This window comes from Poecile atricapillus, chromosome 17, assembly GCF_030490865.1.
Source record: "Poecile atricapillus isolate bPoeAtr1 chromosome 17, bPoeAtr1.hap1, whole genome shotgun sequence".
Taxonomy (NCBI): Eukaryota; Metazoa; Chordata; class Aves; order Passeriformes; family Paridae; genus Poecile; species Poecile atricapillus.
The window spans coordinates 540,620-567,962 of NC_081265.1; the positions used below are offsets into that span (position 1 = coordinate 540,620).

At 63.5% G+C, this 27,343-nt stretch overlaps 2 protein-coding genes across 2 annotated transcripts; one reads left to right on the forward strand and one right to left on the reverse strand.

The window, feature by feature from the left end:
• Positions 1–87: 87 nt before the first annotated feature.
• ENGASE (endo-beta-N-acetylglucosaminidase) lies at positions 88–5,156 on the forward strand. The gene is made up of 14 exons (XM_058852607.1): positions 88–253; positions 432–502; positions 610–811; positions 1,092–1,240; positions 1,329–1,486; positions 1,587–1,735; positions 1,867–2,032; positions 2,367–2,470; positions 2,692–2,800; positions 2,892–3,064; positions 3,282–3,436; positions 3,535–3,637; positions 3,716–3,830; positions 3,941–5,156. The coding sequence occupies exons 1-14, from the start codon at positions 147–149 to the stop codon at positions 4,343–4,345; spliced, it is 2,166 nt and encodes a 721-aa protein (XP_058708590.1). The 5' UTR covers positions 88–146; the 3' UTR covers positions 4,346–5,156.
• Positions 5,157–7,202: 2,046 nt separating this feature from the next.
• RBFOX3 (RNA binding fox-1 homolog 3) lies at positions 7,203–25,883 on the reverse strand. Its single transcript, XM_058852609.1, has 12 exons — positions 25,805–25,883; positions 13,458–13,709; positions 12,766–12,903; positions 12,312–12,365; positions 11,716–11,808; positions 10,706–10,766; positions 10,404–10,457; positions 9,848–9,980; positions 9,368–9,407; positions 8,757–8,818; positions 8,421–8,499; positions 7,203–7,573 (listed from the first exon to the last, which is right to left on the reverse strand). The coding sequence occupies exons 1-12, from the start codon at positions 25,874–25,876 to the stop codon at positions 7,529–7,531; spliced, it is 1,083 nt and encodes a 360-aa protein (XP_058708592.1). The 5' UTR covers positions 25,877–25,883; the 3' UTR covers positions 7,203–7,528.
• Positions 25,884–27,343: the final 1,460 nt, after the last annotated feature.

Sequence of the window (27,343 nt, forward strand, 5' to 3'; positions counted from 1 at the left end):
TCCCCGCAGGGGCACGGCGAGGGCGGGCCGGGGGCGGAGCGGGCCCGGCCGGGCGGAGCTCGGGGCCGCGCCCCCGGGAGAGCCGGGCCCGGTGGCGGTGGCGGCGGTGGCGGCAGAGCGGCGGCGGCGGCGGCGGCGGCGGAGCCATGGCGGAGGCGGCGGAGGGCCCGGCGCGGCGCGGGAGGAGGACGGGAGCCGAGCCCGGGGCCGAGGAGCCGGCTGAGGCGGAGCGAGCCGCGCGGCGGCGGCGGAGGTGGATGGCGGGGCTGGGGCCGAGGCCGCGATCGTGTCCGGGACCGGGACCGGGACCGGGACGGGGATGGGGGCCGGGACCGGGACCGTGGCGGGGACCGGTGCCGGGGCTGGCGGGGCCCGGCCGGCGCTGGCCGCGGTGCTGGCCCGGCCCGGCCCTCACCCACCTCCCGGGGCAGCTTGCAGCCGGACATCCAGGGAACCACCGTCCTGCACGACACCATCAGCGAGCGCCCGCAGCCCCTGCCAGGTGAGGCACCGTGAGAGGGACCCGCCGCACCCCTGGGCCCCCCGGGATGGGCTCCAGCACGGGCAGCGCTCACTGCTGGCCCTCTCCTGTCTCCTCATCCTTCCCAGCAAGGTACTTTGACACGAAGACGACGGAGCCCATCAGCTTCTTCTTGTCCGGCCTGGAGGAGCTGCTGTCCTGGCAGCCCAACAGCAACGATGAGTTCAATGTGTCGGCCGTGCCTCTGGCCAAGCGGCAGCCCCCACTGTCCAGCAGGAGGCCCCGGACACTGGTGTGCCACGACATGCGCGGCGGGTACTTGGAGGACAGGTACGTGCTGGGTGCAAGGGAGGTAACAGTGGAGCTCGACGTCTCAGACCCCAAGGCACCGATGTTTGTGTCTGACATGTCTCCTGCTGGCTCAGCCGCAGGTGAGCAGGGATGGGGTGCTTGGCACTGGTGCTTGGGGAGCCTTGCTCGGGCTGGGATGTTCAGAGGTGGCTCAGTGCCACAGCTCTGCCCAGCTCCCAGCTGTGAGTCAGGCTCCTACCCAGCCCCACAGCATCTGTCAGCGTCATTCCTGCACTGCCCAACCCTTTTCCCTCTGCAGGTTCATCCAGGGCTCAGCCACACGCAACCCCTATGTCTTCTACCACTGGCGCTACATCGACATCTTCGTGTACTTCAGCCACCACACCGTCACCATCCCGCCCGTGGTCTGGACCAACGCAGCGCACCGGAACAGCGTCCCCGTGCTGGGTACAGGCAGGGCTGGGCCTGGGGCAGCCCCAGCAGTCAGGTGGATTCACCAGGACGTGCGGCTGACGCTGCCCTCGCTGCCTCGCAGGCACATTCATCACGGAGTGGACAGACGGGGAGAAGCTGTGTGAGGCGTTCCTGGCCGGCGGGGAGGAGGCGTACGGCGCCGTGGCCGAGCAGCTGGCCCGCATTGCCCAGCACTTCCGCTTCGACGGCTGGCTGGTCAACATAGAGAACACGCTGAGCGTGAGTCCTGCTGGCCCTGCTCGCCACCCTGCCTTTGTGCAGCTCCCCTGGGGAGCAGCTCCCCCATCCTCACCCACCTGTGTCCGCTCTCTCCTGGCAGGCGGCAGCGGTGGGGAACCTGCCCTTCTTCCTGCGCGACCTGACGGCACGGGTGCACAGCGCCGTGCCGGGAGGACTGGTGATCTGGTATGACAGCGTCCTGAAGGATGGCACACTGAAGTGGCAGAACGAGCTGAATGATCAGAATAGGTGAGGGGCAAAACTGTCCCTGGGCAGGGGGCGTGAGCCCACCCCAAACCCAGCATGGCAGTGGTCAGGCACAACCTGCACGGCTCTGTGTGACCGTAGCATCTGCCCTACCACTCTGAAATTGTCCCCAGGATATTCTTTGATGCATGTGATGGGCTGTTCACCAACTACAACTGGAAGGAGGAGCAGCTGGAGCGCACGCAGAGGCTGGCTGGCCCACGCCAAGATGACATCTATGTCGGTGTTGATGTCTTTGCCCGTGGGGATGTGATTGGCGGTGGCTTCGACACTGACAAGGTGGGTGTGACAGGACCAGGCCAGAGTGTGACCCTGGACCTCCCCCTGCTCAGGGCTCTGAGTTCCCACTGCTGGCTCTGCTGGGCTGGGCTGTGTTGGGCTGCTAACCTGGGGATGAACTGGTGAGGAGGGAGGGATCCCAGAGTGTTGGCCATGCGTGAAGAGGGAGTTGGAGGATGCCAGTGCTGCCATCCCCGGAGAGGGAGATGCTGCAGCACAGCCCTGTGGTGTCCTGCTCCACTGTGGGGCCAGTAGAACTTGAGGGGAGTGGGGACAGGACGGGACACGGTGAGTACCTGGCCTGGCCCATGCTGCTCACCACTCATTTCTGCAGTCCCTGCGCCTGATCCGCCAGTACGGCCTCTCTGCAGCCATCTTCGCTCCCGGCTGGGTCTATGAGCACCTGGGGAAGGAGAACTTCCTGCAGAACGAGAACAGGTGAGGGCAGCTCAGCAGGGCGGGTGGAACGGGGCTAGGAGTGCCCTGGCTCAGGAAGGCTGTGGGGTGGCAGGACAGGGTCCCTGTAGCTGTCAGAACACTGTGGCTGCTGGCAAGGAGCCAGATGGCCCCATTCTGCCCCAGCTGAGGCAATACCTGAGGCCGTGCAGGGCAGTGATCAAAACAGGGGTCTCTGCCCTGACACCCACCTTTGCCTCCAGGTTCTGGGGCTTGCTGGCTGAGTACCTGCCCACACACAGCGTTTGTACACTGCCCCTCACCACCTCCTTCAGCCTGGGCATGGGCACCAGCACATTCCTGGATGGGAAGGTGGGTGCAGGGTGACAGCTCTGCTCTAGTCAGACTGGGCAGGGGGGTCTCTGCTCTCGGCTCCCCCAGCTCAGCTCTCCCTGTGCTGTAGGATGAAGAGTCTGGGCCCTGGTACGACCTGAGCGCGCAGGACATCCAGCCACTGTACCCGGAGCAGCAGGGCACGCTGAGTACCAGCTGCTGCCTGCAGGATGCCTGGTGTGGGGGCAGCTCCCTGCAGCTGCAGGGGACCATTCCCCCTGGCGAGGAGCGCGTGGCTGTCCGGTGAGTTGGGGCAAAGCCCTTTACCCCTCCTCAGCCCTGGGCTGGCAGCATGTCAGCATGACGTGGCCTGCATGGCCCGAGCTGTGTGGCCTTGGGGCCTTGTGGCGAGTGTGCCCAGGCTCTGCCCACACTGCCCAGCACACCTAACACAATGCACCTTCTCTTTGTCTCTCTCTCTCTGTCTCTGTCTCTCTTTGGGTGGATTTGGGGTCATCAGCCTCTTCTCTTTGCAGATACCGGCCCCCCCCAAGCTCTTCCTGACTCTGCTCTACAAGCTGGAGGGGCCACAGCCCGATGACATCACAGTGGCACTGGAGGTCACCACCTGGGACTCAGGGATCTGCTTGGAGGGAAACCCCACCTCCCTGCCTGGTGAGGACCTGTCCCCCCATGCTGTCTGCAGTGAGCACCTGCTGTGGGGCATGGGACCAGCTCAGTCCCTCACCCCCTGACCTGGCTCCCTCTGGCAGAGCCCAACGGCCGGTACCACCCCCGGTTCCTGCCGGCACCGCCGCCCAGCCTCGCCAAGCTGCTCGCCGCTTGCCACCGTGGTTCCCATGGCTGGACCAGCCGGTGAGTGCTCAGCCTGCATCCTGTGTCCACAGGCCAGGGCTCCCTGGTACCATTCCTGCTCTGCCTCTTCTCTCTCAGGTGCTATGAGCTGGAGCTGCAGGACTGCAGCCTACGAGACCTCTCTGTGATTGTGTCCCGCCAGCAGCCCAGCCCGCAGGAGACATCCTTCACCTGCCTCCTCGGGGAGGTCCGGGTGAGTGCCTGCCACTGCTTGGTGGAGACACCTGCCCCGGTGCTACCCTTGCTCTGGGAGGGTGGGTGGCTGCCTGCCCTGCCCCTGCCAGTGCCGTGGTTCCCTTGCAGGTGCTGGACACGGCCAGCGTGGCGGCCTCCCCCCCGCAGGTGCACGGCGTGACGGCCTCGCAGCTCTGGTGGCAGGAGGGCCCCGAGCCCGAGCAGCTCTCGCTCAGCCTCACCCTGCGCTGGTCCTTCCCGCCTGGCCGTGCCAGATGGTTCCGTGTCCTGAGCCAGGGCGCCCGGTGCCGCCTGGGCCAGACGGCGCCGCAGGTGCTGGGGCTGGCACAGGGCTGCCTGTTCCGTGCCGTGGGGCTGTCGGTGCCGCGGCCAGCGCCCGGCCAGTCCTGCCGGCTGGAGCTGCTGGTGGAACCGGTACTGCGGGACGAGCTGCCTGTGGACCCCGAGCGCTGGGGCCGCCTCGTGCTGGTCTATTCCGCGCCAGGCAGCGGCACCAGCTCAGATGGGCATTAAAGCAACTGTGGTGCAGCCCGGGCTGTCTCCTCCATGTGGCGGCTGGGCTGTGGGCGGGGGACACAGAGGGAGGCTGGCTGCATTTCATCCCCTTGGGCTGGTGAGTCCCTTTGCTCTCCCACCCCTGTGGTTGTGCTCAGCCCTCACTGTGGGCACCCACTAGGTGCTGACCAGAACCCTGCAAGTGGCTGGCAGGGACCCCCAGTGTGTGTGACCAGCAGTCACCCAGCATGGGTGACTGCTGTGCTCATTAACGTGGACCCAGCCCAGTGCCACCAGCCTGCGCTGCCTCCCCTGAGCATCTTGTGAGGGAGAGAAAATTTATAGCAGCAATTATTTTCTCACAGTCTGGTGAGCAAGCAATTAGCAGGCAGGAGCAGGCAAGTGCTCCTGCAGTGGGGTCCCAAGCCCTGTCCCCAAACAATGCTGGCTCCACCAGGGACACCAATGCCAGCAGTGGAGCTGCTGCTCCTGAGGCAGGGAACACACTCAGGATTGTTTTACCTGATGGCTTGAAGAATGAAGGGCTTAGCCCAGCCAGAAGAGGATTCTTAATGCAGCACCCTGCTCCCTCACCATGGCAAGGCTGGGAGCCCCAAGGGCTCCCCACTTGCCCACAGGCTGTGGCCCCTGCCCAGCCAGATCCAGCCAGCAGACACAGCCCCGCACCCCCTGCAGTGCAACCAGTCAAAACCTGAGTCGCCCTGGTTGAAGAAAGAAATCTTTATTAATAATTTCAATAATAATAATAATAATAATAATAATAATAATAATAATAATCCTTGTAATAATAATAATAATAATAATAATACTGTTTATTAGAATGGTCACACTTTTAAGCATACAGGATGGGCCGGTGCCAGCCCGCACGCCGGGGCGGCGCAGGGGTGCTGTAAGGGAGAAGCCAGTACAGCGATGGACGGAGCTTTGTACAGGGGGGCCGGGGCTATGTACACTGGGAATAGAAAAGGGGGAGCTCATCGCTGGGGCGTCGGGGGCGTCTGCAGACTATAAAGTGAGGTTTGAGGAGTGGTAGAGCCATAAGGGCGCGGGACGGCGCTGCACCCCGGGATGGGCTCCGCAGTGCCCCGTGCCACTGGGCACCGTGCCCAGCGTGCCTGCGGCTGCAGGCCGGCCTTGTGGCTTGGGTGGGTCCCTTGTGGGTGATGCAGTGGCCGAGACCCCGCACCCAGGGCTGGGGACATCCCGCTGCCTCAGGCAGGGACGGGTGGCCATGAGCGTGTCCCGTGCCGCAGAGCGAGCGGCAGTGGGACTGGGGCAGCGCCTGGCCCAGCTTTGGTCAGGGCTGCTCCAGGCAGGGTGGGAGCGCGGGTGTCAGGGAAGGAGGGAGGAAGAAGGAGAAGGGGTCACAAGCGAGTTGCAAGCTCCTCTTAACAAAAGTTCCCTTTAAAAGGCAGAGGGTCGTCCCCTGCAATACCTCAGCACCGCAGCCACGCCGCCGCCCCAGTTCCGCGCTGGAGCTGAGGCCTCGCACACTCGACACGCTGATGGCCACCAGCGCCGGGGCTCGGCTGGCACCGAGCCGGGTCCCCACCCCATCACCCGGCCCCACGAGCCGGGCAGGGCGCAGCGCTCTGCCGGCACCCCCAGCGCTGCTGCACCAGGGAAAGGAAGACGAGGTGCCCAGGCCCTGCAGCTGGGTGGGCGAGGGCCCCCTGGACCCCCCGGACCCTCACGCCTGCCTGCGCCGGCTCCCTCCCTGCTGGGCTGTGGGGCCGGGGCGCTGGGGGTCCCTCCGGCGCGTCCGACCGCCGGTGCTTGCCGCGGCTCCTCTGGGACTCGCTCACTCGGTGTGTGAGGACAGTTGGGACTCACTTGGCTGCCGCCGCTTGGCTTTGTTTCTCTTTTTTTTTTTGTTTGGTTTTTTGTTTGTTTGGGTTTTTTTCTTTTTTTCTTTTTTTCTTTTTTGTTGATTTGCTTTTAGTTTTTATATTTTGGGGTTCTTTTTTTTTTTGTGTGTGTGTGGATATTTTTGCCCTTCCTGGTCCCAGAAGGAAACAGCCACGGGTTCACTACAACAGAAACAAGAGAAGCAGGTCTTTCACTGGAGCACTCAGGTCGAGCTGCTGGCCAGGGGCATGCAGGCAGCATCCTGGCCCACCAAGCCCACCAGCCATCCCAGCCCATCACACTGAGCTCCACAGCCATCCCAGCCCGTCACACTGAGCTCCACAGCCATCCCAGCCTGTCACACTGAGCTCCACAGCCATCCCAGCCCATCACACTGAGCTCCACAGACATCCCAGCCCGTCACACTGAGCTCCACAGACATCCCAGCCCATCACACTGAGCTCCACAGACATCCCAGCCCATCACACTGAGCTCCACAGCCATCCCAGCCCATCACACTGAGCTCCACAGCCATCCCAGCCCATCACACTGAGCTCCACAGCCATCCCAGCCCATCACACTGAGCTCCACAGCCATCCCAGCCCATCACACTGAGCTCCACAGCCATCCCAGCCCATCACACTGAGCTCCACAGCCATCCCAATCCATCACACTGAGCTCCACAGCCATCCCAGCCCATCACACTCAGCTCTGCAGCCATCCCAGCCCATCACACTCAGCTCTGCAGCCATCCCAGCCTGTCACACTCTGCAGAGCAGCGCAGTCAGGTGGAGAAGCGCTCCTGCCTGGTGGGCTGCCCCAGGACCCTGAATCCAGCCCAGCCTCGTCAGTCCCCACAGCTGGCAGCAACCCCAGCTGGCTCCTCTCTCTCCTATGGGGGCAGAGGGGCTGCTCGAGGGGCTGCTGCCTCCCCGAGCCCCAGCGCCTGTGGAGTGAGCATCCCTGCAGGCTGAGCACCCCCGCCTGCCTGCGGGGGAAGAGCTCTCTGCAGCCCGGCCAGGGCAGGGCAGGGGGGGACCCCAGACCCCGGCAGTGGGAACGGGGCGCTGCTGGGGCTGAGAGCTGCCCCCACAGCCCGCGGTCCCCGGGGCGGGCGGATGGTGCAGGAGAGGCGGGCGGGCGGCAGGACGGAGCGGCTGAGGTAACCCTATGGGTGTGGGGAGCTGTGGCCCCACAGAGCCCGGCGCCAGCCCCAGCCACCCGGGCAGCACCCGCGGGTCCTCCGCAGGCTCGGCCTCGGCTCTGTCTGCCTGCTTTGGTTTGGTGCTAGTGAGCATCGGGGGCAGTGGTGGGGGGGCTGGGTCTGTCTTGCTAGTAGGGAGTGAAGCGGCTGTACCCTCCTCGGTATAGACTAGCCTGCAACATCAAAGATGAAAAAAAAGCCAATCAGTATTCAGAGATAGCCAAAGCCTAGATCTTCCCTTTTTTCTTTTCTTCTTTTTTTTTTTTTCCTTTCTTTTTTTTTTTTTTCCTCCTCTTTCAAATGACACCAAATCGCTGTTGTCCTTGGGATGTGAGGGGCAGGCAGGGCCAGGGTGCTGCCCGGGCTCTGTGGTGGCCATGGGCACTGCCCCAAGGGCAGGGGCTGCCAAACGCCTCCAATGTGGCCCTGCTGTGCCGTGCCTGCCGAGGAGCTGCCCCGTCCCTGCTGTGGCACTGAGCTGAAAACCCCATGGATGTTGTGCCCGTGGCCCCTCGCTAGCAGCTGCCCAGTGCTGGGGGTGCCAAAGGAGTAAAAAAAAGGCAGAAAAAGGCAGGTTGGCTTTGTGATCCCAGCCGTGAGTGTAATTTTTCATCTTTGATGCTGTCAGAGCTGGCCAAGAGCTGTGGCGTGCGAGGGGCTGCAGTGCCCCCCAGGTGCAGCCGCACACGGGGCCCTGGGGACACTGTCCTGCACTGGGATGGCAGAGGGGGTCCTGGAAGGTGACCAGGCAGCCGGCAGCGGGGCAGCCAGGCCCCTGAGAAGTGGCGTGCATGGGCTGGACTGTGCAGGGTGTGAGGGGAAGGTGGGGCAGGGGTGCAGGGTGGGGGTTTCCTCTCCTGCAGACAGAGCCAGGCAGGGGCTGCGCCGTTCCCACTCCCCTCCCACGGCCCCCACACCCGCTCTGCGCCCCACAGGCCCTGTGGCCGCCGTGCCAGACCCCTCCCCTGGGCTGTCTGCAGCCCCCCGGGAAGCTGAGGAAGGCCGAGGGGCTGCTCTTACCATGGTGCCAATGCTGTAGGTGGCGGCGGGGCCGATGGTGTGGTGGTAGGGGTCTGCCGCTGCGTACACTCTGCCATAGCTAGGAGCAAACAGCGGTGGGTGTTAGTGACAGCAGCTGGGCTCCTGCCTCCCCCCAGAGCCCTCCCTCCCTCCCTCCCAGCTGCACCTGGGAGCCCCCCGGCATCTCCCCGCTCCCCCTTTCCAGCCTGGCCCTGAGGGGAGCAAGGGGTCCCTGCTCGCCTGACTCCCCATGCCTGTCCTGTCCCGCAGCACTCAGGAGCTGGGGGTGTCAGGGGGTGACACGGGGCTCCCCCAGGAGTGACACCCGGTGCTTACCTGTCACTGTACGCGGCCGCTGCTGCCGCGGGCTGGGCGTACCTGTAGGCAGCGTAGCCCCCCTGCAGGGAGGAGAGACTGGTCAGGGGCAGCACCCACTTCGGGGGGCTGGGTGCCCCATGGCACTGCACAGAGTAGTGTGGGGCCCACGGGGAGCTGGGGCCAGTGTCACTGGGCACGCATCAGCCTCATTACCATTCCCCAGGGGCTTTCACAAACATTAACCTTAAAAAATTAAATTTCCAGAGAAGAGACTGTCACCTCCCCGCTCGCTTTAATGAGGTGTCACGTTAGATAAATCCTTCAGTGCCTGCCTGAAATATCACCGCTGGCTCCTCAGACATGGAGGTTAAACGTGGGTGTAAGGAACTGAGGCCGTAAATCCCCCGTGGTACCAGCCCTGCAAGGGGGCTGGCAGGGCCACAGGACTGGGCACAGGATGCTGTGTGGTCTGTGCCACCCAGGCTGCTCTGGAGAAGCTGTACTCTTGCTCTTGCTGCCGCCCAGGGGAAGGGGCCAGGGGTGCAGAGCCCACCCGTGTGACACCACTTGTCCCCTGTGCTGGCATGGGGTCCCCGTCACAGCCCAGCCCTGGGCACGGTGTCACTTACATAGATCTCAGCTCCGTAGAACCCGTCCTGGTAGACGACCCTGGAAATGAGGCGGAGGCATCAGAGCCCGGCAAGCGCCCCTGGATGAGGGGAGTGGGGTGAATGGGGGGAGCTGAACTGCCCCACAGCTGGCTGGCAAGGACTGGCTGTCCAGGCCCCAAAGGCACAGCTGGGCTGGGACTTGGGGACACGCAGAGGGCACTGCCAAGGGTAGGACATGCCAGAGGAGGATCCCAGGGCAGGATCTCTGCTGGGAGCGGCCAAGCAGCCACAGATGGCCACGGCTGTGTCTGTGACCAAAGCCATCACAGCTGCATGTGCTGGGAGCCAGTTTCCATTAAACCAGCCACCCTGGCTGGAATAACGTCCTGTGCCTTGGTGTACAGGAGGCTGGTGAGTGTGAGGGTCACCCTGAGGGCAGCAGGACAGCCTGGGGCTGGGACACTGGCCAGGCAGGTGCAGCAGCCCCCCGGTACTCACGCGCCGTAGGCGGGGATGGGTGGTGGCGGCGGCGCGGCTCGGAAGGTGTTGTAGACGGCGCGTCCTCGGCCCCGTAGGTGTGCCCCTCGGTAGGCCACGGCCGTTCCCGTGGCGGGGTACGGGAACCCCGTTACTGCAGGGGGCAGGGGACACCTGTGGGCTTTCCACAGCAGGTGCACACAGCCCCCACAGAGCGTCTGTGGCAGAGCCCACCCCTGTACCCTCAGCCTGGTAGGGACATGGCCCTGCGGGGATGCTGGGCAAGGGGATAGGATAGGATGGGATGGGATGGGATGGGATAGGATGGGATGGGATGGGATGGGATGGGATGGGATAGGATGGGATGGGATGGGATGGGATGGGATGGGATGGGATGGGATGGGATGGGATGGGATGGGATGGGATGGGATGGGATGGGATGGGATGGGATGGGATGGGATAGGGGGGAACTGTCCAGGCAGGTGTGAAGGACAGAGAGAGGGGCCAGGGCTCCTCACTGCACAGAGCAACGGCAGACACAGTGCAAAGCTGACATTTGGGGGCAGCCCGACGTTACCTGCGTAGAATTCAGGGCCGTAGACTGCTCCCACCACTGGGTTCAGCTTCCAGCCTGTGGGCAGGGAAAGCTGGTGAGGACAGGGCACTCTTCATGGTGCTCTGAGGGGTAACAGCCCCATCCTCAGGCAGGAGGAGGGCACGGGGGGCTGCGCTCCTGCACTGGGCACGAGCAGTTGCTCCCCCATTTGCCTGCAGGTGTGGAGGGCATTCACTGCCAGAGCTTCACGGCAGCCAGCCAGTGCCGGGGCCTGGAGGTGCCCCTGCCTGCCGCAGCCCCCCTCTCTGGACACTGGCCCTTACCGTTGGTGTAGGGGTTGGCCACCTTCTTGTTGGTCATGACACGGGCTGTGGCGTTGTTCACCTGGAGAGAGAGGGACGGGGGCTCAGTGCCTGAGGGTCGTGGAGCTGCTGAGGCTGTGGTCCAGGGCCCGCTGTGCTGCTGCCGCTGCTGCTTCGGATGCCGGAGCAAAGGATGCCGGCTGCACCAGAGACACGAGACCAGTCTCTGCCTGCAGCACCCCGCTGTACACAGACCTGCCCGTGCCTCTGGCCAGCCCAGGCCTCCATGCTCCTCCAGCTGTGAGCGTGGCTCGGGCTGCTGGCTGGTGCCCCGAGAGCTGCGGTGCCATGCTCAGGCTGAGCCCCGACATGCTGCCCGTCAGCTCCTGCCTGATTTTGTTGGGTGATGTTTCCCTTGTCCATGGGGCATTTGCTGTGCCCTGCCAGGCTCCCTCTCTGCCATCAGCACTGCTGGGGACATTTTGTCCCACTCCCTCCGCACGTGCCACCCTGCTTCCCACCACTCGCCAGCCACCAGCGAGGAGCTGCTGGCAAATGGGCAGAGCCTGATCCCTGTGCTAAGCCTGGAGAATTCAAAGCCTCTGGGGCTGGGCAGCTGTGGCACTGCAGGTGTGGAGCTGCAGGTGTGGAGCAGCGGTGGATGCTCCCTCCCAGCACAGAGCAGGGGGCAGGGCATGCGGGGCAGAGCCCCAAAGCTCCCTGCAGAGCCTGGGGCGGCTGCTGTGGGCACAGGGGTCTGCCAGACTTGTCTGTACCAGGCAGAAGGCAGCCCCAGCTGGCACCCCAGCTCTCTGTGCACCCGGGAGGTTCCTCTGGGCCAGACACTCCTTGTGCCAAGCGATGACCTTCCCGGCAGCCGACACACATGCTCCCGTGCCACATTCAGGGACACATGCACGCGCTGGGCACAGCTACCGAGGGCAGCCGGAGCTGCCCCGAGCGTCCCGCAGCCCGGGCAGGGGACACGCACACGCAGGCATGGCACGGCACTAGCACACTTATCTGAGCACCTCAATCTTCCGGCCCTCTACGATGGTGCCATTCAGCTTCTCCCGTGCCCGGTCGGCATCTGTGCTAGTTTCAAAAGTTACAAACCCAAAACCCTGTGAGCAGAGGAGAAAAGGAGAAAGAAAGAGACAGAGAGAGACAGAGAGAGGGTGTGGGGACAGAGAGAGAGAGGGGGTGAATCAGGAGAGCTGGCGCAGGAGGTGAGGCTGCCACAGTGCAGAGATGAAGAGCCCAGACTGGGGTCCCGCAGGGGCCGGGAATCCCGGCTGAGGCCCCAGAATCGCCCACAAGCTGGGAGAAGAGTCTGGGAGAGGGGCACAGAAAGCGGGGAAGATACAACAGAGACATCCAGACACAGAGGGACACGAGCTGCCCGTGGTGGGACAGAGCCAGCCCTCTCCTCCCTCCGGGGCTTGGTGCAGGGGCTCGCGCGACCTCCCCAGTTGGTGCTGGGGCTGCCCCGATGGGGCACCGCATGCCAGGGTCCCATGGGACAGGAGAGGAGGGGAGAGCAGGTTACAGCACTGCTGGGCAACCTGGCTCCACTGGCACCCTCCCCGGGACTGGCTGAATGGTGCTGGCCATGGGCATCACCCACCTTGGAGCCCCGCTCGTTGAAAATGATCTCCACGTCCAGAATTTTCCCGAATTGCTGCAAGTGGAGAGAACAGAGGGGTGAGTGCCTGCAGAGCCTCTGGCCCTGCACCCAGAGCTGCTGGCACAGGGCTCTGTGCCAGGGATGGGCAGAGGGCTGCCTTGGGGACCACACTGGGGTCCCCCAGGGACATGCAGGGGAAAGCCCTTGTGCCTCCCATGGCTCCCACTCTGACAGGACTTGGGGAGTGTCATCCAAAATTTCATTAGCTGGCATCGCTCTGAGTCCTAATGAGGGCTGGGAAGGGGACAGTGGAGGGGGACAAGGGCTCTGTGTCACTCCCCACTCCACACACAGGGGTTGGGCAGGATAGGCCCTTGGGAGGTGACAGTGCTGAGGTCCCCATGGTGCCAAGGGGCAGCACTGAGCAGGGATCGCTGGATGGAGCTGTACTCACCCCAAACATCTGCCGCAGGTCGGGGTCCCGGAATCGAAAGGGAATGTTGGAGACGTGTAACCTCTTGGGCTGCTGCTTGTCTGTGTTGTCTGAGGAGTGTAGCTGCTGGCTGTCTGTCTGTGCCGCCTCGTCTGTCTGCTGTGGGAGGCACCGCTGCCATCAGCCCCTGGCCGTGCCAGCCCCGTGTCCCCAGCGGGGGGAACGTCACCCTGCCCTGCGCCTGGCCCTGCCTGCCCCCAGGGACACCCTGGACCCTGTGGTCCCCAGGTTCTGGGCAGTACCCCATGGATGTCCCTCCCTCCTGCTGAGCCAGGGGGTGATGGTGGGGCTGTGGGGATGCTCGGGGTGGGGGTCCAGACACTGCTCTCAGGACCATGTGGAAGGACTGCAAAGTGCTGAGCTCAGCACCTTCCTGGTGCTGCACTCCAGCCCTGTAATGGCCACGATCCTGGAGAGCAGAGCCAGGCAAGTGGATTACGAGTGATGAGAAATGATGGGGCTGTGAGGGAGGGAGATGGTAGGAACACCCAGCCTGGCACCCTGTGGGACTTTGGCCAGGCAGCACCACTGCCCTGGGACCCTCCTGGCAGCTCTGGCACTGCCCCGGATCCCCACAGCAGGGCTGTCCCAGCACATCCCCAGTGCCTGTGGCACTGTCCCGAGCCCAGCACACCCCCGAGGCACTGCCTTACCGGTACCGTCTGTGTCCCTGCTATGGACTGTGTGCTGGCGTCGGTGCCTGGCTGCTCCGAGTGGCTCTGTGCTGGTGTGTAGAGGGTCATGGCGTGCTCCGGTACCGTGCTCTGCCCCGAGTAGTCCTGCGTGGGGTGGGGGTGCGGCGGCGCGTACTCTGCGGGGATCCCGTTCTGGGGGGGCGGGGGGTACTGGGCTGGGGGGTAGGGCTGAGCCATCGCGTCCGGCGGAGCCGTGGCGTCCTGGTTACCCTGCCGAGAGAGCGGCACCGTCCCCCTTAGCTGCTGGCACATCTGGGCTGCCACTTGCCCCAGGATGGGGTTCTGATCTCCACAGCCAGCCCCAGCCCCACCCACCCCACTACACCCCAGCCTTTGGTATCTCTCTCAAACCCTGGGCAGTCTCTGTGCTCTGGTGGCTTTGGGGTCACGTTGCCAGCAGCTGAGCCCCATCCTCTCCTGCTCCTATGCCCTGCCTGCCTTCTGTGCTGGGATGGGGTAGGAGGACGGAGGCCTCCACGTAGGGTTTAACTCCTGAAGATGGCACATGCCTCTCCTTGGGAAGGGAGAGCTGGTCAAGCCCCATTTTGGAGCCCAGCACAGGGTAAAGCAGAGCCCGGCCAGCAGCATCACATTGGGAGCTGCACAGCAGCGGCACTGGCTGGGCAGGGAGGGGCATCAGGGAGGGATGCTGATGGCCCCTTGGCAAACATCAGACAGGGATCAATTAACTGCTAAATATTTGATTAGGCCCTTTGCTCTAACGCAGCTGCCTTGGCTGCCTTGGTCAAACGGGGTGAGCTGCACCCACGCCAAGGGCCAAGGGCTGCTGGGGTTCGTGTGGGGCTGGGAGCGCAGTGTGGGGCTCGCAGGCTGCGCCTGGTCTGCACACCCACCCGCCTCCTGTCCATCTTCCGAGCCCAGCACACCCCCACGGTCCCGCTCGCTCATCTGCGCTGCAGCTGCCCCCCAGAGCTGTCCCGGGGCCGCGCAGAGCAGCGCCCGCAGCCCCCTGGATGCTTTACAGCAGCAGCCTCCGGCCCGTGAAATCCATCCGTGGCTCAGCCCGCAGAGACAAGCGCATTAATTGCGTGTGTCGCCGATTTATGCCGGGGAGGGAGAGTGGGGGCGGCAGCCGCCATCCCCAGCCCGGGGCTGTCGCGCCTGTGAGGGTGGCAGCAGAGCCGCAGCGGGGACACGCGGAAAGGCAGCGGGATCGCCCCGCTGCGGATCTGCAAGTCATCGGCAGCAGCGGCAGCGCCAGCCCCACGCACCTGCCCGTGCGGGCCGGGGCTGGCTCGCTGCAGGAGCCGAGCCCATCGACGGCCCTGCCCCGGGAGCTGCCCACAACGCTCTGCCCGCTCCGCAGCGGCCAATTCCACCTGGGCCAGAGGGCTCCATCCTGCGCCCGCCCGGCTCTCGGCGCCCAACTCCTCTCCAGGGAGCAGACAGACACCGACAGCCACCGTGGCCACTCTCCCACCCTGCCTGCCTGCATCCCTCCCTGCCTGATCCCTGGCGCCCCGTGCCCGTCCCTCCCTGCCTGCCCCGCACTGGACAGCGACATCCCTGCTGTCCCTGCAGCCAGCATCAGCCACCAACACGCAGGGACCAGGACGTCAGCGGGCAGACGGAATGCAGGGACTGTCCCCACCTGCCCAGGTCTTGGGTCCTCCCAGGGCTGTCCCAACAGCCACGTTTGTATCAGTTGTTAATTAGGGCTGTCGCAGTGCCTGTCAGGCCGGGTATTATTCCGTTCAGGGACCATTAAGTTCCCCTGGTTGCTGCTCATGGCGCTGGAGCTGCAGGTGCTGCAGAGACACAGACCCACGGCTTCCAGCACCTCCTGTCCGCTCCCCGTGCCTGGCCACCCCCTCTGGGGACAGAGCTGCTCGAGTGGGGCTGCTGTGGGCCAGGGTCCCACGGGGAAGGGGATGCTGACAGGTTTGGCTGTGTGGTGCCCGTTGACATCACTCTACCCTGTTCCACACCACTGGAACAGCCCCATCCCCAGGCAGCCCCAAGCAGTGAGGGTCCCTCTGTTCCTCCCTGGAAGTGGCTGGAGCCCCTTCTGGGTGTTCCCCTGCACTGAGCACCCAGGGGGTCCCTGGGGACCCATCCCTGCAGCCCACGAGAAACACCCTGGGTGCTCCCAGCTTGGGGTGTCTGGCCATGCAGGGAGCCTGTGGCACAGTGCTGGCCTTTGGGGGACAGGGGCTCTGACAGACATCCCTTGCTCTGCCAGCACCCATCCTCCTGGGGCGTGGGGATGCTCCCACACGGTGCTTTCAACACTTGCTGTAAAATAAATTCTGATCCTAACAGCCCTTGGCCTCGTTTACGATGAGACAGGTCAGTTCAGTGCCTGAGCCTGGAGCAAAGCTGGCAGCACAGGGGGCACGAGCAGGACACCGGCAGCTCTGCTGCCCACCTGCCTGGGCAGGTACCAGCAGGACTGTGGCACGACCCTGTGCCGAAACAGCACTGCCCCAGGGATGGCAGCGGAGAGGCTGGCACAGGCTGCCCAAATTGCCCTGCCTGGTTTCCCCTGTGCAGCATCCCCCATATGGTGTCCCCTGCCCAGTGTCCCCTGGCCAGTGTTCTCTGCCCAGTGTCCCCTGCCCAGCGTCCCCTGCCAGGTGTCCCCTGCCCAGTGTCCTGCGCCCTGCCCACAGCTCCGTCTCGCACCACCAGCCCTGCGCAGTGCCTGCCGCAGCAGGCAAGGGGTAGGTATCATCTTTAGCTGATTAAATGTCCCTCATTAACGAGTTTCTTTAATTAATGAAGTTTTTTTGTTTGCTCCACTTGCTTTCTCCCCCCACACTCTGCCTCCTCAGCACAATCCAGGCCATTTCCTTTCAAGTCATTTAGCGCGTGGGGCCAGTTCCTGCCGACACCGCATTTTGGTGATTGTGCCTGTCAGCTCGGGGCTGACGACGCCGTTTCCCACATTTGCTCCTTTTTAAGAAAACAACGTGCCAGGAGCCCCCGGATGCAGAGGACAGGTCAGAGCAATCAGCCGAGTGCAGAGCCCTGCAGGAAGGATGAGGCAGCTGCCAGCCACGAGCGCTTGCAATGGGCCACCAAACCTCGGTGTGCCAGCACAGCGTGACGGTGGCACGCAGGAGTGCCTGGGGCTCGGGGCTGTCACCAGCACCCATCCTCTGCTGCCACCGCAGCCACCACGGACGTGCCAGTTTCCTCCAAGCCTTGTGGCCATCCTGCTGCCTTGGCCTGACCCCTGTTCCATCCCCAGCCCAGGGCAACTCTGCCCGCAGCTGTGCTCTACCTGCACCACACGGTGCTGATGGTGCAAGGGTGGCACAGCACAACACTGGCACTGCTTGATCACGGCATGGCACTGTCTGTTCACAGCATGGCACTGCTTGGTCACGGCATGGCACTGTCTGTTCACAGCATGGCACTGCCTGGTCACGGCATGGCACTGCCTGGTCACGGCATGGCACTGCCTGGTCACACCAAGGCACTGTCTGTTCATGGCACGGCACTGTCTGTTCACAGCATGGCACTGCCTGGTCACAACACTGGCACTGCCTGGTCACAGCATGGCACTGCCTGGTCACGGCATGGCACTGCCTGGTCACGGCATGGCACTGTCTGTTCATGGCATGGCACTGCCTGGTCACGGCATGGCACTGCCTGGTCACAACACTGGCACTGCCTGTTCATGGCATGGCACTGCCTGTTCATGGCATGGCACTGCCTGGTCACACCATGGCACTGCCTGGTCACACCATGGCACTGCCTGTTCATGGCACGGCACTGCCTGGTCACAGCATGGCACTGCCTGTTCATGGCATGGCACTGCCTGGTCACAGCATGGCACTGCCTGGTCACACCATGGCACTGCCTGGTCACACCATGGCACTGCCTGTTCATGGCACGGCACTGCCCAGTCGCAGCTGACCCTGCCTGCTCATGGCACCATGAGGTCACCGCACATGAACAGCTTGGGGGAGGCACATGGGGAGTGCCAGAGCAATTGGAGAGGGAAGACAGTCCTGTCACTACACATCTCCCCACCCTGACAGCGGTCCCCACTGCCTGTGCCTGTCCTGCTCCTCCCACTGGGAACCAGACACCTGCTGTGGGGGGAAAGAGGGGCCCACGGCACCACAGCATCCGCAGAGCCCCCCAGGTGCTCCTGCAAACTGGGAGCAGGAAGCATACCCCGCAGGCAGGGCAGGGCTGGCAGAAACACTTTGCTGTGACCTGGAATGGCTCCTGCCTGCCAATGCCAGGGCACACCCTTGCCACATCGAGAGGGAGCCTGAGGTCACTGCTGAGCACAGGGCAGGGCGCTCAGCAATTCCAAACGTCTCCTGTGCGGGACCCGCAGTGCCCACCAGCAGGAAACTGGAGCGAGCGGGACCATCTGCCCTGATGCCCGCTGCCCTGGAGCAGCACGGGGTGGCACTGTGCTGAGCGGCAGAGACACATTCAAGAAATGCCCCAGTGGAGACAGAAAGGTCCTGGCATGGCCCAAGGTAGCCCCCAGGCGTCCTGGGCCCTCGCAGGCATCACCGTGCCCAGCACGACTCATCTGCGTGACAGATGCAGCGTTCCCCCTCCCACCCGGCCGCTCGCTCGTGCTAATGACTGTCAACACGGAACAGAGGCCACGAAGGGGAAGAAAATTACTCCCTGAAAAGGAATTGACTGATCCCTGTCATTTCTCACAAAACCACTGACCTGTAAATATTTCATTACCCCAAAAGCTGTGCCATCCATACAAAGCAGTGCCCGGCTCTGTGCAGCACCGGCCGCAGAGCTCCTGGCCGCGGGGCAGTGGGGTCAGGGTGCCCCAGGAGCGATGAGCTCTGCCCACCGGGGGGATGTCAGGAGGTGCTGCTGGGTGGCTCACCCCCAAAGTGGGGACACGGTGATCCCACAGAGAGCCGGGGGACACGATGGGGATGGGCCCTCTGGAGGAAGCAGGGAAGGAGTGAGGCGCGGCAGGGACCAGAGGCAGCAGCTGCTGCACTGAATGTCTTCATCACCGAAGCGCAGGGAGGGGTGAGAGGTTGGTAATGGCATCTGCCGGGGATGCTGCGGTGGGCAAGGAGTGCTCCAGTGAGCAGGAAGGACCTGAGGGGGAGGAAGAGCAGCGGGGGAAAGCAGAGCAGCCTGTTGGCATGGGAAACACCGTTTTTCTGGGCTGCCACACACCGTCCCGGCACTCTGCATCCCCCTACGCTGCTCCTGCCCTCGGCCCCCGCGGGCTGCAGCGAACAGAGCCAGGGACGCTGCTGCTGCTGCTGCTGCTGCTGCTGCTGCTGCTGCTGCTGCCCATGGCAGCCTGGGGAGCACTGCTGGAGCGCTGGCAGCCACATGACTTCCAGGAGCGGGGATGGGACAAGACGCTGGCCCCGGCACACACCAGCACGCGCGTCCCTGTCACCTCGGCACGGGGCAGAAGGGGCCACGGTCCGGCCCCGGCTCCTGGCTCTGCCAGCTGGAAACTTCGGAGCGGAGGCTTCATGAAATATTCATGAAGTAAATGGTGCAATTTCATCTGCATTCAGCCAACTTCATGTATATTTCAGAGTATTATGAAATGATAATGTTGTGTAACCAAGGCGAGACGGGGGTGCTTGGGGGGGCTCCCGGCCACCCCCGCCTGCTCGGCCGGCAGCTCCCGGCTCGCCGTGTCCCGGTGCCACTGCACCGGGAGGGACTGGCGGCCGTGTCACCGCCGGGGACACGGCAGGAGCAGGCAGGGCGGCGGGAGGAACAGAGCTCCGGGATGCACGGCCCTCTGGCTCCCCCCGAACACAGCCCGACATCGCCAGGGGAGCCTGGGCTCGCCCGGGGCAGGGCACACCTGTAGGAGCCCTCGGTGGCACCCCGGCACAGCTCTGCCTCCAGGCACACCGGAGCGAGTCACACCTGCTGTTGGCAGAGTTGGCTGCGATTCCCAGCAGTGTTTGGTCCCCGGTGGCCACCAAAAGGTTGTGACGGGTGGAACACAAGGTACAAGCCAGGCTGCAGAGCCCAGGGACGGGCTGGAGACAACCTGAGTCCTCATCAGCATCCTCCTGAGCTCTGCAGGCACCCGAGTGTCACATGCAGATGCCCATAGATCCATGGCTCAGTGGTGACCAGTCTGCTGGGCCTGGGGGCAAATGGGCTCTGGAATCCTCACATGGAGCTGCCAGAGCCCAGCTGCACGCACACAGCTCCAGACACCGTGAGCAGTGGGATCAGTGGCCACGTCCCACAAGCCCACACCAGCTCCACTGCCATCCCCACATCTGGCCTTGCAGCTCACAGGGCTCCAGGAGCCCAGCTGAACCCTGGTCCTGCAGCTGCAGAGCCCACCCCCAGACCCTGTCACTGTCACAGCACTGTCACCATGCTGGGGCTCTGGCACAGCTGCATGTGGCACTTGCTCGCCCAGGCGGTGTGGGCACTCGTGGCACCACGGGCCCATGTGTGTGCCCGGACAGTGCTTGCACACAGCCCTCTCTAATAGGCAGCCAGGAGCATAATTTTTCCTCTAATTACATATTCAGCACTTCTGAGAAAATGAGATTTTGGTAATTCAATTGGACTGAGAAGCAGCACTATAATAAAATGAAATTTGTAACAATCGTGCAGTTAAATTAGTTAAATGGAGAGGAAGGAGCTGTGGAAAATTGACCCCTCGATCTCCTAAAGACTAATCAGACATTTGAACCGGGTTGTGCTAACAAAGCCCCCAGGGTGTGCGGCACAGAGTGAGGGGAAACCAGAGATACCACGAGGGAAGAGCTGGCAAACAGCCGGGCACCGGGTGGTGTCACAGAGGGGAGGTCCCTGCTCCGCTCCTGGGGTGGGATGGCATGGCTTTGGCAGGGAGTGTGCCGGCTGTGATGCTGGAGCCATGCCCTGTGTGGCACTGGGCACTGCCAGGGCCTGGCTACCAGGGACCCTGGGGACATGGGGACACACACCTGGTCACATTTGACCAGCCCTGAGTGGGGACAGCCACCGCAGGACACCCGGACAGGGGTGGCACACAGCGCCAGGCTGGTGCGGAGAGAGGCATCCCATGAGCTGGAGGGGTCTGCGGCAGGTACAACGTAATTAGCCTCAGTATTTATCTTGTTGTTCGTCTTTTCTATTTTTTCTTGTAAAAGAAAAGGAGAAAAAGACGAGTTTCTCATTTGCAAGTTAATTAGTCTAATTACCTCTAATTAAGGGCTCCCCACACAATGCAGATCACAAATAAGCTGCCACTGTCGCCTGCTCCCACTCTTCTCTCCCCAGTTTTGATTTTCCACAGGAGCTGTTTGAAGGCTGTGGTGAGGAGCCGGGTGTGGATCCTGGCCGGGCACAGCAGGGCTCGTATGGAACTTGGGAACTGCCCCCAGCCCCTGGCAGGCAGTGCCCACAGAGCTGTGGTGGCCACCACGAACTCTTCAGCTGCTGGGATGCTCCATGGAGTGAGGGGACACCCCTGCTCCCTCCTGGCCCCTGGAATGCCAAGGGAGGTGGTGCAGGTTAAAGCACTGCTGGGTTTGTCTGTGGGCAGTGCAGGGTGAATCCTGCAGCTCCCAGCCCGCAGCTCCATGGCACCAGCGTGTCACTGGGCCAGTAGCCACAGCATGGCCAGGACCACACAGCCCCTGCCCACACGCTGCTAGGCTCACACCAGCACTGGAACATCCAGATCCTCCAATGGACATTTAGTTCTCCTGTGCCCAGGCACCCTTCCCAACACTGGCACAGCTCCCCACACCTTCCCAGCACCCAGCCCCACAGCTGCCTACAAAAACCAGCTGCACCAGTGTGACTAATGCCCTTCCTGGAGGAGCTACAGTGCCCCTGGTTCCTCCCTGGAATCCCACTATTGCAGACACAGTGTCCCCACACAGGAGCCCCCATCCCTGCAGCAAGTGACCCTGAAGCTCCTGGAGGTGCCTGGGGTGCCCAGCTGCAGTGCCCAGCACCCCGCCCAGCCCTGGCTGCAGACCCTGGAGCTGGCCTGGCCTGGGGGCTGCACAGGAAAACCATGTTCCAAAAGCATTTTCCTATCTGGATGCTGGTCCTGGAGTGGGGGCAGCCCCAGGACCAGGGGTGGTGGAGCTGGTGGAGGTGGCCTGCACCCGCTCTCCTAATTAGCCTTTCTTTGTTACACCCTCCCCCCCAGCTGCATGTGATGCTTTAAAGAATGACAGATACTAAATCTAATTTAATCTACTCATTCACCCATCACTATAGCATAAAAATAGGAATATACCTATAAAAAGAGCATTGCCAGGCAGTGTGGGCCAAAATCACAGCTATTGTGGGAAAAGCAGCTTTGCAAAGCTAAAATTAATGTCAGTGTTTTCAATGTAAAAGAACCCGAACCAGAAAACATGTTTTTGGGGGCTTTAAGGCCTGTCCTCACGGAGCGGGGCAGCTGCCACAGCACGGCCGGAGCCGGGAGCTGCCGTGCCAGATCTCGCATCCGTGCGACGCACGAGCAGGGGGAGAAACCCGGTTTGAAACGAACCCGCTGCTGCAACACGCGACAACACCGCTCGGAATAGACCTGCTCCCTAAAAATATAACATGCTAAACTTGGCAGCAGCCCTTTTGGAAAGGAATTTTCCAAGCAGGATTTGCAGAGGCTGTTTCCCGGCGGGCCAGGCGCTGCTCAGCCAAGTCTCCTGTGCCATGGTGTGACTGTGAGCACCGGGGATGTTCCCGGCGAGGAGCATCTCGGGGGCAGAGCTGCAGTGGGCTCCAGCACACCTGTACATTGCCCTGTGCTGGGCTCAGACCCGCACGGGGCTGGGGCTGCACCCGGGCCCTGCTGGGGTAGGGCACTGATGCTGAGCCTCAGAGCCCAGGTCTGCTCTGGGTCAGCAGCGAGCCTTGTCCTGCAGCCATCACCTGCCCACTCCCAACAGCAGAGACGTGTTCCAAGCAGTGACCTATTCCTCTGTTAACAAAACGAAGCCACCAAAGTGTCCTTCCACATGCAGACCCTCACTGAGCAAGAGCCAAATGTCCCTGTGCAGAAGGATGCGGTTCCCCCCGGCCCAGGCTGCTCTGCTGCAGACATGCACCCACCCTCCTGTGGCCCCTGCCCTCCACAAATCCTGCCCTTGGAGCACAGCAGTGCCAGGGGCAGTTCTGGACACTGTGGCTGCACAACCCAGAATGCCACAGACCACGGCTCCTGCGGCTGGGCCAGGGTGGCCACAGGGCGGGAGTGGAGCAGAGGGAGCTGAGAGGCACCCACAGCACCTGGAAGAGCCACTGGCACTGCTGAGCCCTCCCTGGTGCTGGAAGAACCAGACTTTTGCTGAGAGCTTCATTACTTGATCATTCCCTCAAATCCCAACACAGCTGAAAATGCTGGGGCTGGGAGCTATGAAACATCAGCAGCATCCTCGGGAAGCAGTCCAGCCCCAGGCTCCTGGTAGGAACAGCACTGTCTGGAGGGGATGAGGGCAGGTACTGCGTGCAGACCCTGGCAGGCCCCAGCTCTGGCCAGCCCAGCAGACTCAGTCCTGGTCACTGGCTCAGCCACTATCATGGAACACCTCCTCACAAACCCATTAAGGATTTGGACAGGGACCTGTAACCCAGGGGCTCAAAACCCCAGACTCCATGGTGCAACCAACTCAGGGAGAGTCAGCTGAACCCTCTCAGGTGTCCCTGCCACACAGAGGTGAGCCAGGCCAGCTGCCCACAGCCAGCTCTGGGGTGGGCTCGTGCCCACAGGCAGAAGCAGCATGGCTCCCCGTGTGCTCCTGAGGTGCAGGTGGCACAGGTGGACACATCTAAAATCCAGAGCAAATTCAGAGCTAAAGCAGGTGCCAGGCACACCCACTGAGGGGCCCATCAGCAGTGCGTGCCCCTGCCCCATGTGATGGCTACCAGTGACATCCCTGGTGCTCTGTTGTGACGTGCATGGGGAACACCCGTCTCCAAGTGCTGGGTGCAGAACCTCAGCACAGGATAAAGCCCAGGAAGAGGATGGAGATTTTCACCTCCATCGTGCTCATCAGCCGGGTGAAAATCCAACTCCAAATCCTGAAATAAAACCCTCCTCCTGGCTTGCAAGTCCAGAGTTGCTGCCAAGGAGCAGGAGGCTTCTGGGAGAGCAGGGAGGAAGAGATGCGGAACACAACGGTCAAATCAAACCAGGCAGGGTGATGGGGGAACTGGGAGTTGCCAGGTGCAGAGCTGCACACCCAGGAAAGTTGCTGCTTCCCAGGGACCTGCAGCTCTGCTCTGCCCAGCCCTGCGGGCACTGGGAGCACCGGTCTGGCCACGCTGTCACCCCTGTGGCTGCCAGACCCAGGCCAATCCACACCAGATCGCTCCGCAGGGCAAGAGAGCGGCACAGCTGGGCCCCTCATGTGGCCAGGGACAGGGGGATCCCAGCTGGAGAGGGACATCTCCCATGCTGCAAGAGAGCCTCTGGGCCCTGCACTGGCTGCCAGACCAAAGCATCCATGTGCTCCCTTCATAGGGACAGAAACCATCTCCTGGACGGGCGGGGGTTCAGGGACAGGCTCCGTGTCACATGTGCAGCAGCCACAGGGACCTCAGAGCAGCTTTGGGAGGGCAGGAGGAAATCCAGCGCAGCCCTGGCCGTCCCTGGGCTCTGCCCGCAGGAGGGTGCAATAAATCACGCGCCCGCCTCGGCAGCCCTGCCGCAGCCCCCGCGCCCCGTGCCCACGATTGTGTAACCGGCACCGGCTCCCCCAGCCCCCCGCCGCTGCGGGAGGGTCACCTGGGCCTCGCCATCCCCACCAGCACCGGCCACGACCCCGCTCGGACACGGCCACGGACCTCCCGAGGGAGCAAACGCTCCTCAGCCTTTCACACGGGAGGGTTGGCACCTGTGGGCCTGTCCTCGCCGCCGGGTGAACCGCGCCGGCCACGCCAAGCGCGGGGAGGATGCCATGAATTTTTAAACTCCTGAAAGCACAAATGGAGTGGTTTGCCTGGCTGGGAGACAGGATTTCCGATGCAGCACAGAGGCATTTGAAGAAGATGCTGCCTCTCCCAAGCTGCGCTTCCCCTGGGATGATGGGCCCGGAAACTCGGCGCTCAGGGTCCGGCACAGGAATCAGGGCGGCCCAGTGGGACAGCAAAACCTCGGCCCAGGTGAAGGACCAAACTGACGGCCTCAGCACCCTCCGTCCGAGCTGCTCAAGCTTGGCACCCGCCTGGGGCCACGTCCCCCAGTCCCTCTGCAGCACCTTCCTGTGACAGCGGGACAAACCCACGCACACCTGACCGCACGGCCCGGCTCTGGACACGCGCCCTGAGAGCGCACGCACGAGCTCATCACCTTCCCTTCTCTCTGGAGGCTGCTCAGGCCACGCAGGAGCCTCGTTCCTTCATCCGAGCATCCATCATCGCCAAGCGGCAGCAGCACCGAGGCGGGGAAGCGCTGGAGCCGTGCCGGCGGCTCTGCCTGCCGCACTGCCCGCGCCTCTGCCCTGGCCGTGCTCCCGCCACCACCGGGGGAAAGCAGAGAGACCCCGAAAGCTGCGGCCGGGGACCCGAGCCGGGCACAGCTCCGGCTGCCGCGGGGCTGGAGGCCGGCAGGAAGCTGTCAGGCTCTTACCCTCTGCCGAGAGGGAACCAGCCAGAAACACGTGTGAACCGGAAAGCAAAAAAATCCCCCGGAGAGGGTGGCTTACCTGTTGGAGGTAGAGGAAGGCTGGAGGACAGGGGAGAGAGTGAGGAAGCATGCCTGAGTTGGAGACAAGGAGGCAGCCCGAGTTAGCCATGGAGCACAGCATGTGTCGACAGGTAGCCGTGGAGCTGTTCGCGGGTCCGTCCTCTTCCGCACACTGCTATCCACCGCTATCCTCGTCTTCCCGGCTGGCCCCTCGGGCTCTCCCCTCCTCGCCGGCCCTCCCGACCCCTCGGCGCTAGTTAGGAGGGTTCATCTGCGGCAGGCCGGCCGCGCCGCCGCCGGAGCAGCGCTTGGCTCTTCACTTCGGGGCCATTAGCCACTGGCACTGAGCGCACGGTCTGCAAAGGGTGTGCGTGAGCCAGAGCGGAGCGGGAGAGAAAGGAAGGGGAGGAGGAAGGAGAGAGGGCTCGGGAGCGAAATAAAAGGGGTGGGAGTTGGAGGAGGAGGGGGAGTCCCCTGTGCATTCAGACATCAAACAGAGCTCTGTATAAAATGAAGAGAATCCGTAATGACATGAGAACAGCTGATCCCGCACTTAACCCCTCCACCGCCGCCGCTTTGCAGATGGCTTCCCCGCCGCCCTCGCCACCCCGGCCACACGCTGGGGAAGCAGCCGGGCAGGATGGGGCCGGGCGGGCAGAGCCGTCTCCCTCCCCGGCGCTGGCTCCCCGGGGAGGAAGGGTCTTACCGGGGGTCGGGCTGGTGCAGCGCGGGTGCCGCGGAAGCCGAGCCGCGGAGGGGCCGCCCGGGACTCCCCCATGCACACTCCGCCGCACACGTGCGCTCCGCCACGCTCCCGCTGCGAGCCGCCGTGCCCCGGCTCCGCCCGCCCGGAGCCACCGGGCCCCGCTGCGGTCCCTGCCGGGCCGGCCCTGCCCGCACGGCCCGGGCACCACCGCCCGACCCTGCCCGCCTGCCAGTCCCACGGGCACGGAGAGCTGCGGGGACCCCCGCACCTCGGGGGACATGAGGGGCCCTGCCCAGTGGCACCGGCTTCCCTGCGCTCCCCAGAGCGATGGGGACCCTCTGCCCCAAGAACCACCCGCTGGCTGGCAGAGCTCGAGAGGGGTTTTGGGGTTTCCAAGGGGCCTGCGGTGCTGCCAGCAGCCCTGACGCATCCACACCACACTCGCCGCTGTCACAGCTGCCATGGCAATAGCCTACGTGCCGGTGCCCGCCAGGGACAGCCGGCGTGGGCGCACGCCCGTGTTCGCTCGGGTCCCCGTCCCACCGGCCACCTCCGCCCTCCAGGGCCCGCGGCACCGCCAGCGGCTCGTCCCTGCTGCCCCACATCTCGGCGCAGCACCGTGCCCAGCCCCGGAGCCGTGGCACTGCCGAGGCTGCCAGGATGGCATTGTGCTGGGGCATGTAGGAAACGAAACCTGGGCTCGGCTCAGTTTCCATCTTGGCCAAACGCGATGCACAAAGGCAGGGCCGTGCCAGCAGCTGCTGATGTTCCGTCTCTGCCGGAGCCTCCAGCACACGACCAGCCCTTTGGAGCTGGGATTTTCCACAGTATCCCCAGGCAGAGTGACATGCTGCAGTGTCCTGGTACACTCGCAGCAGTTAGCACTTCTGCTGCAGACACTCCAGAGCAGCAGTGTGTGGCGGGGCTGGCCCAGAGCCACGGGGAAAACCTGCTGCAAACAGCTCTGGAAGCTCTGGAAAGTGATGTGTGGGGCCAAGGGGGTGCCAGCCCCTCCCGGGGGTCCCGAGTCCTACACTCCAAAGAGACTTCAAGGAGCCACATTAGGAAGGGGATGCCAGGCCTGGGGGAGGCTTTGTCACCACCACCACCTCGTGGTGCCAGGCACCCAAAAGGTCCAGCAGTGACATCTGCTGCCAACAGCATCCCCAGGCACTGCTCCCTGTGGGTGCCCCACCACAGCCGCTGCCCCTCCAGCTCCAAGGACCAAGACAGACGCAGTGGCCCCTTCGGCACAGCGTGGTGCTCAGACCCCACACTCATGCTGGTCTCCAGCCTCCCTTCCCAGGGAGCCCCATGCCCCTGGTGCTATCCCTCCTGTGCTCTCCAGCACCTGGGGAAGGACGTAGGACAGCCCTGAAAGGCACAATTTCATCCTCCCACAGCCCTTCGTGCAGTTCAGGGGAGAGGGGCTCCCCCAGGAACCTCCACACAGCCCCTGGTGCAGGGCGAGGGGAACACCTTGTGCAAGCCAACAGGCCCTGGGCTGCTCTGGCTCCACTGCAGCTCCTGGAGGTGACA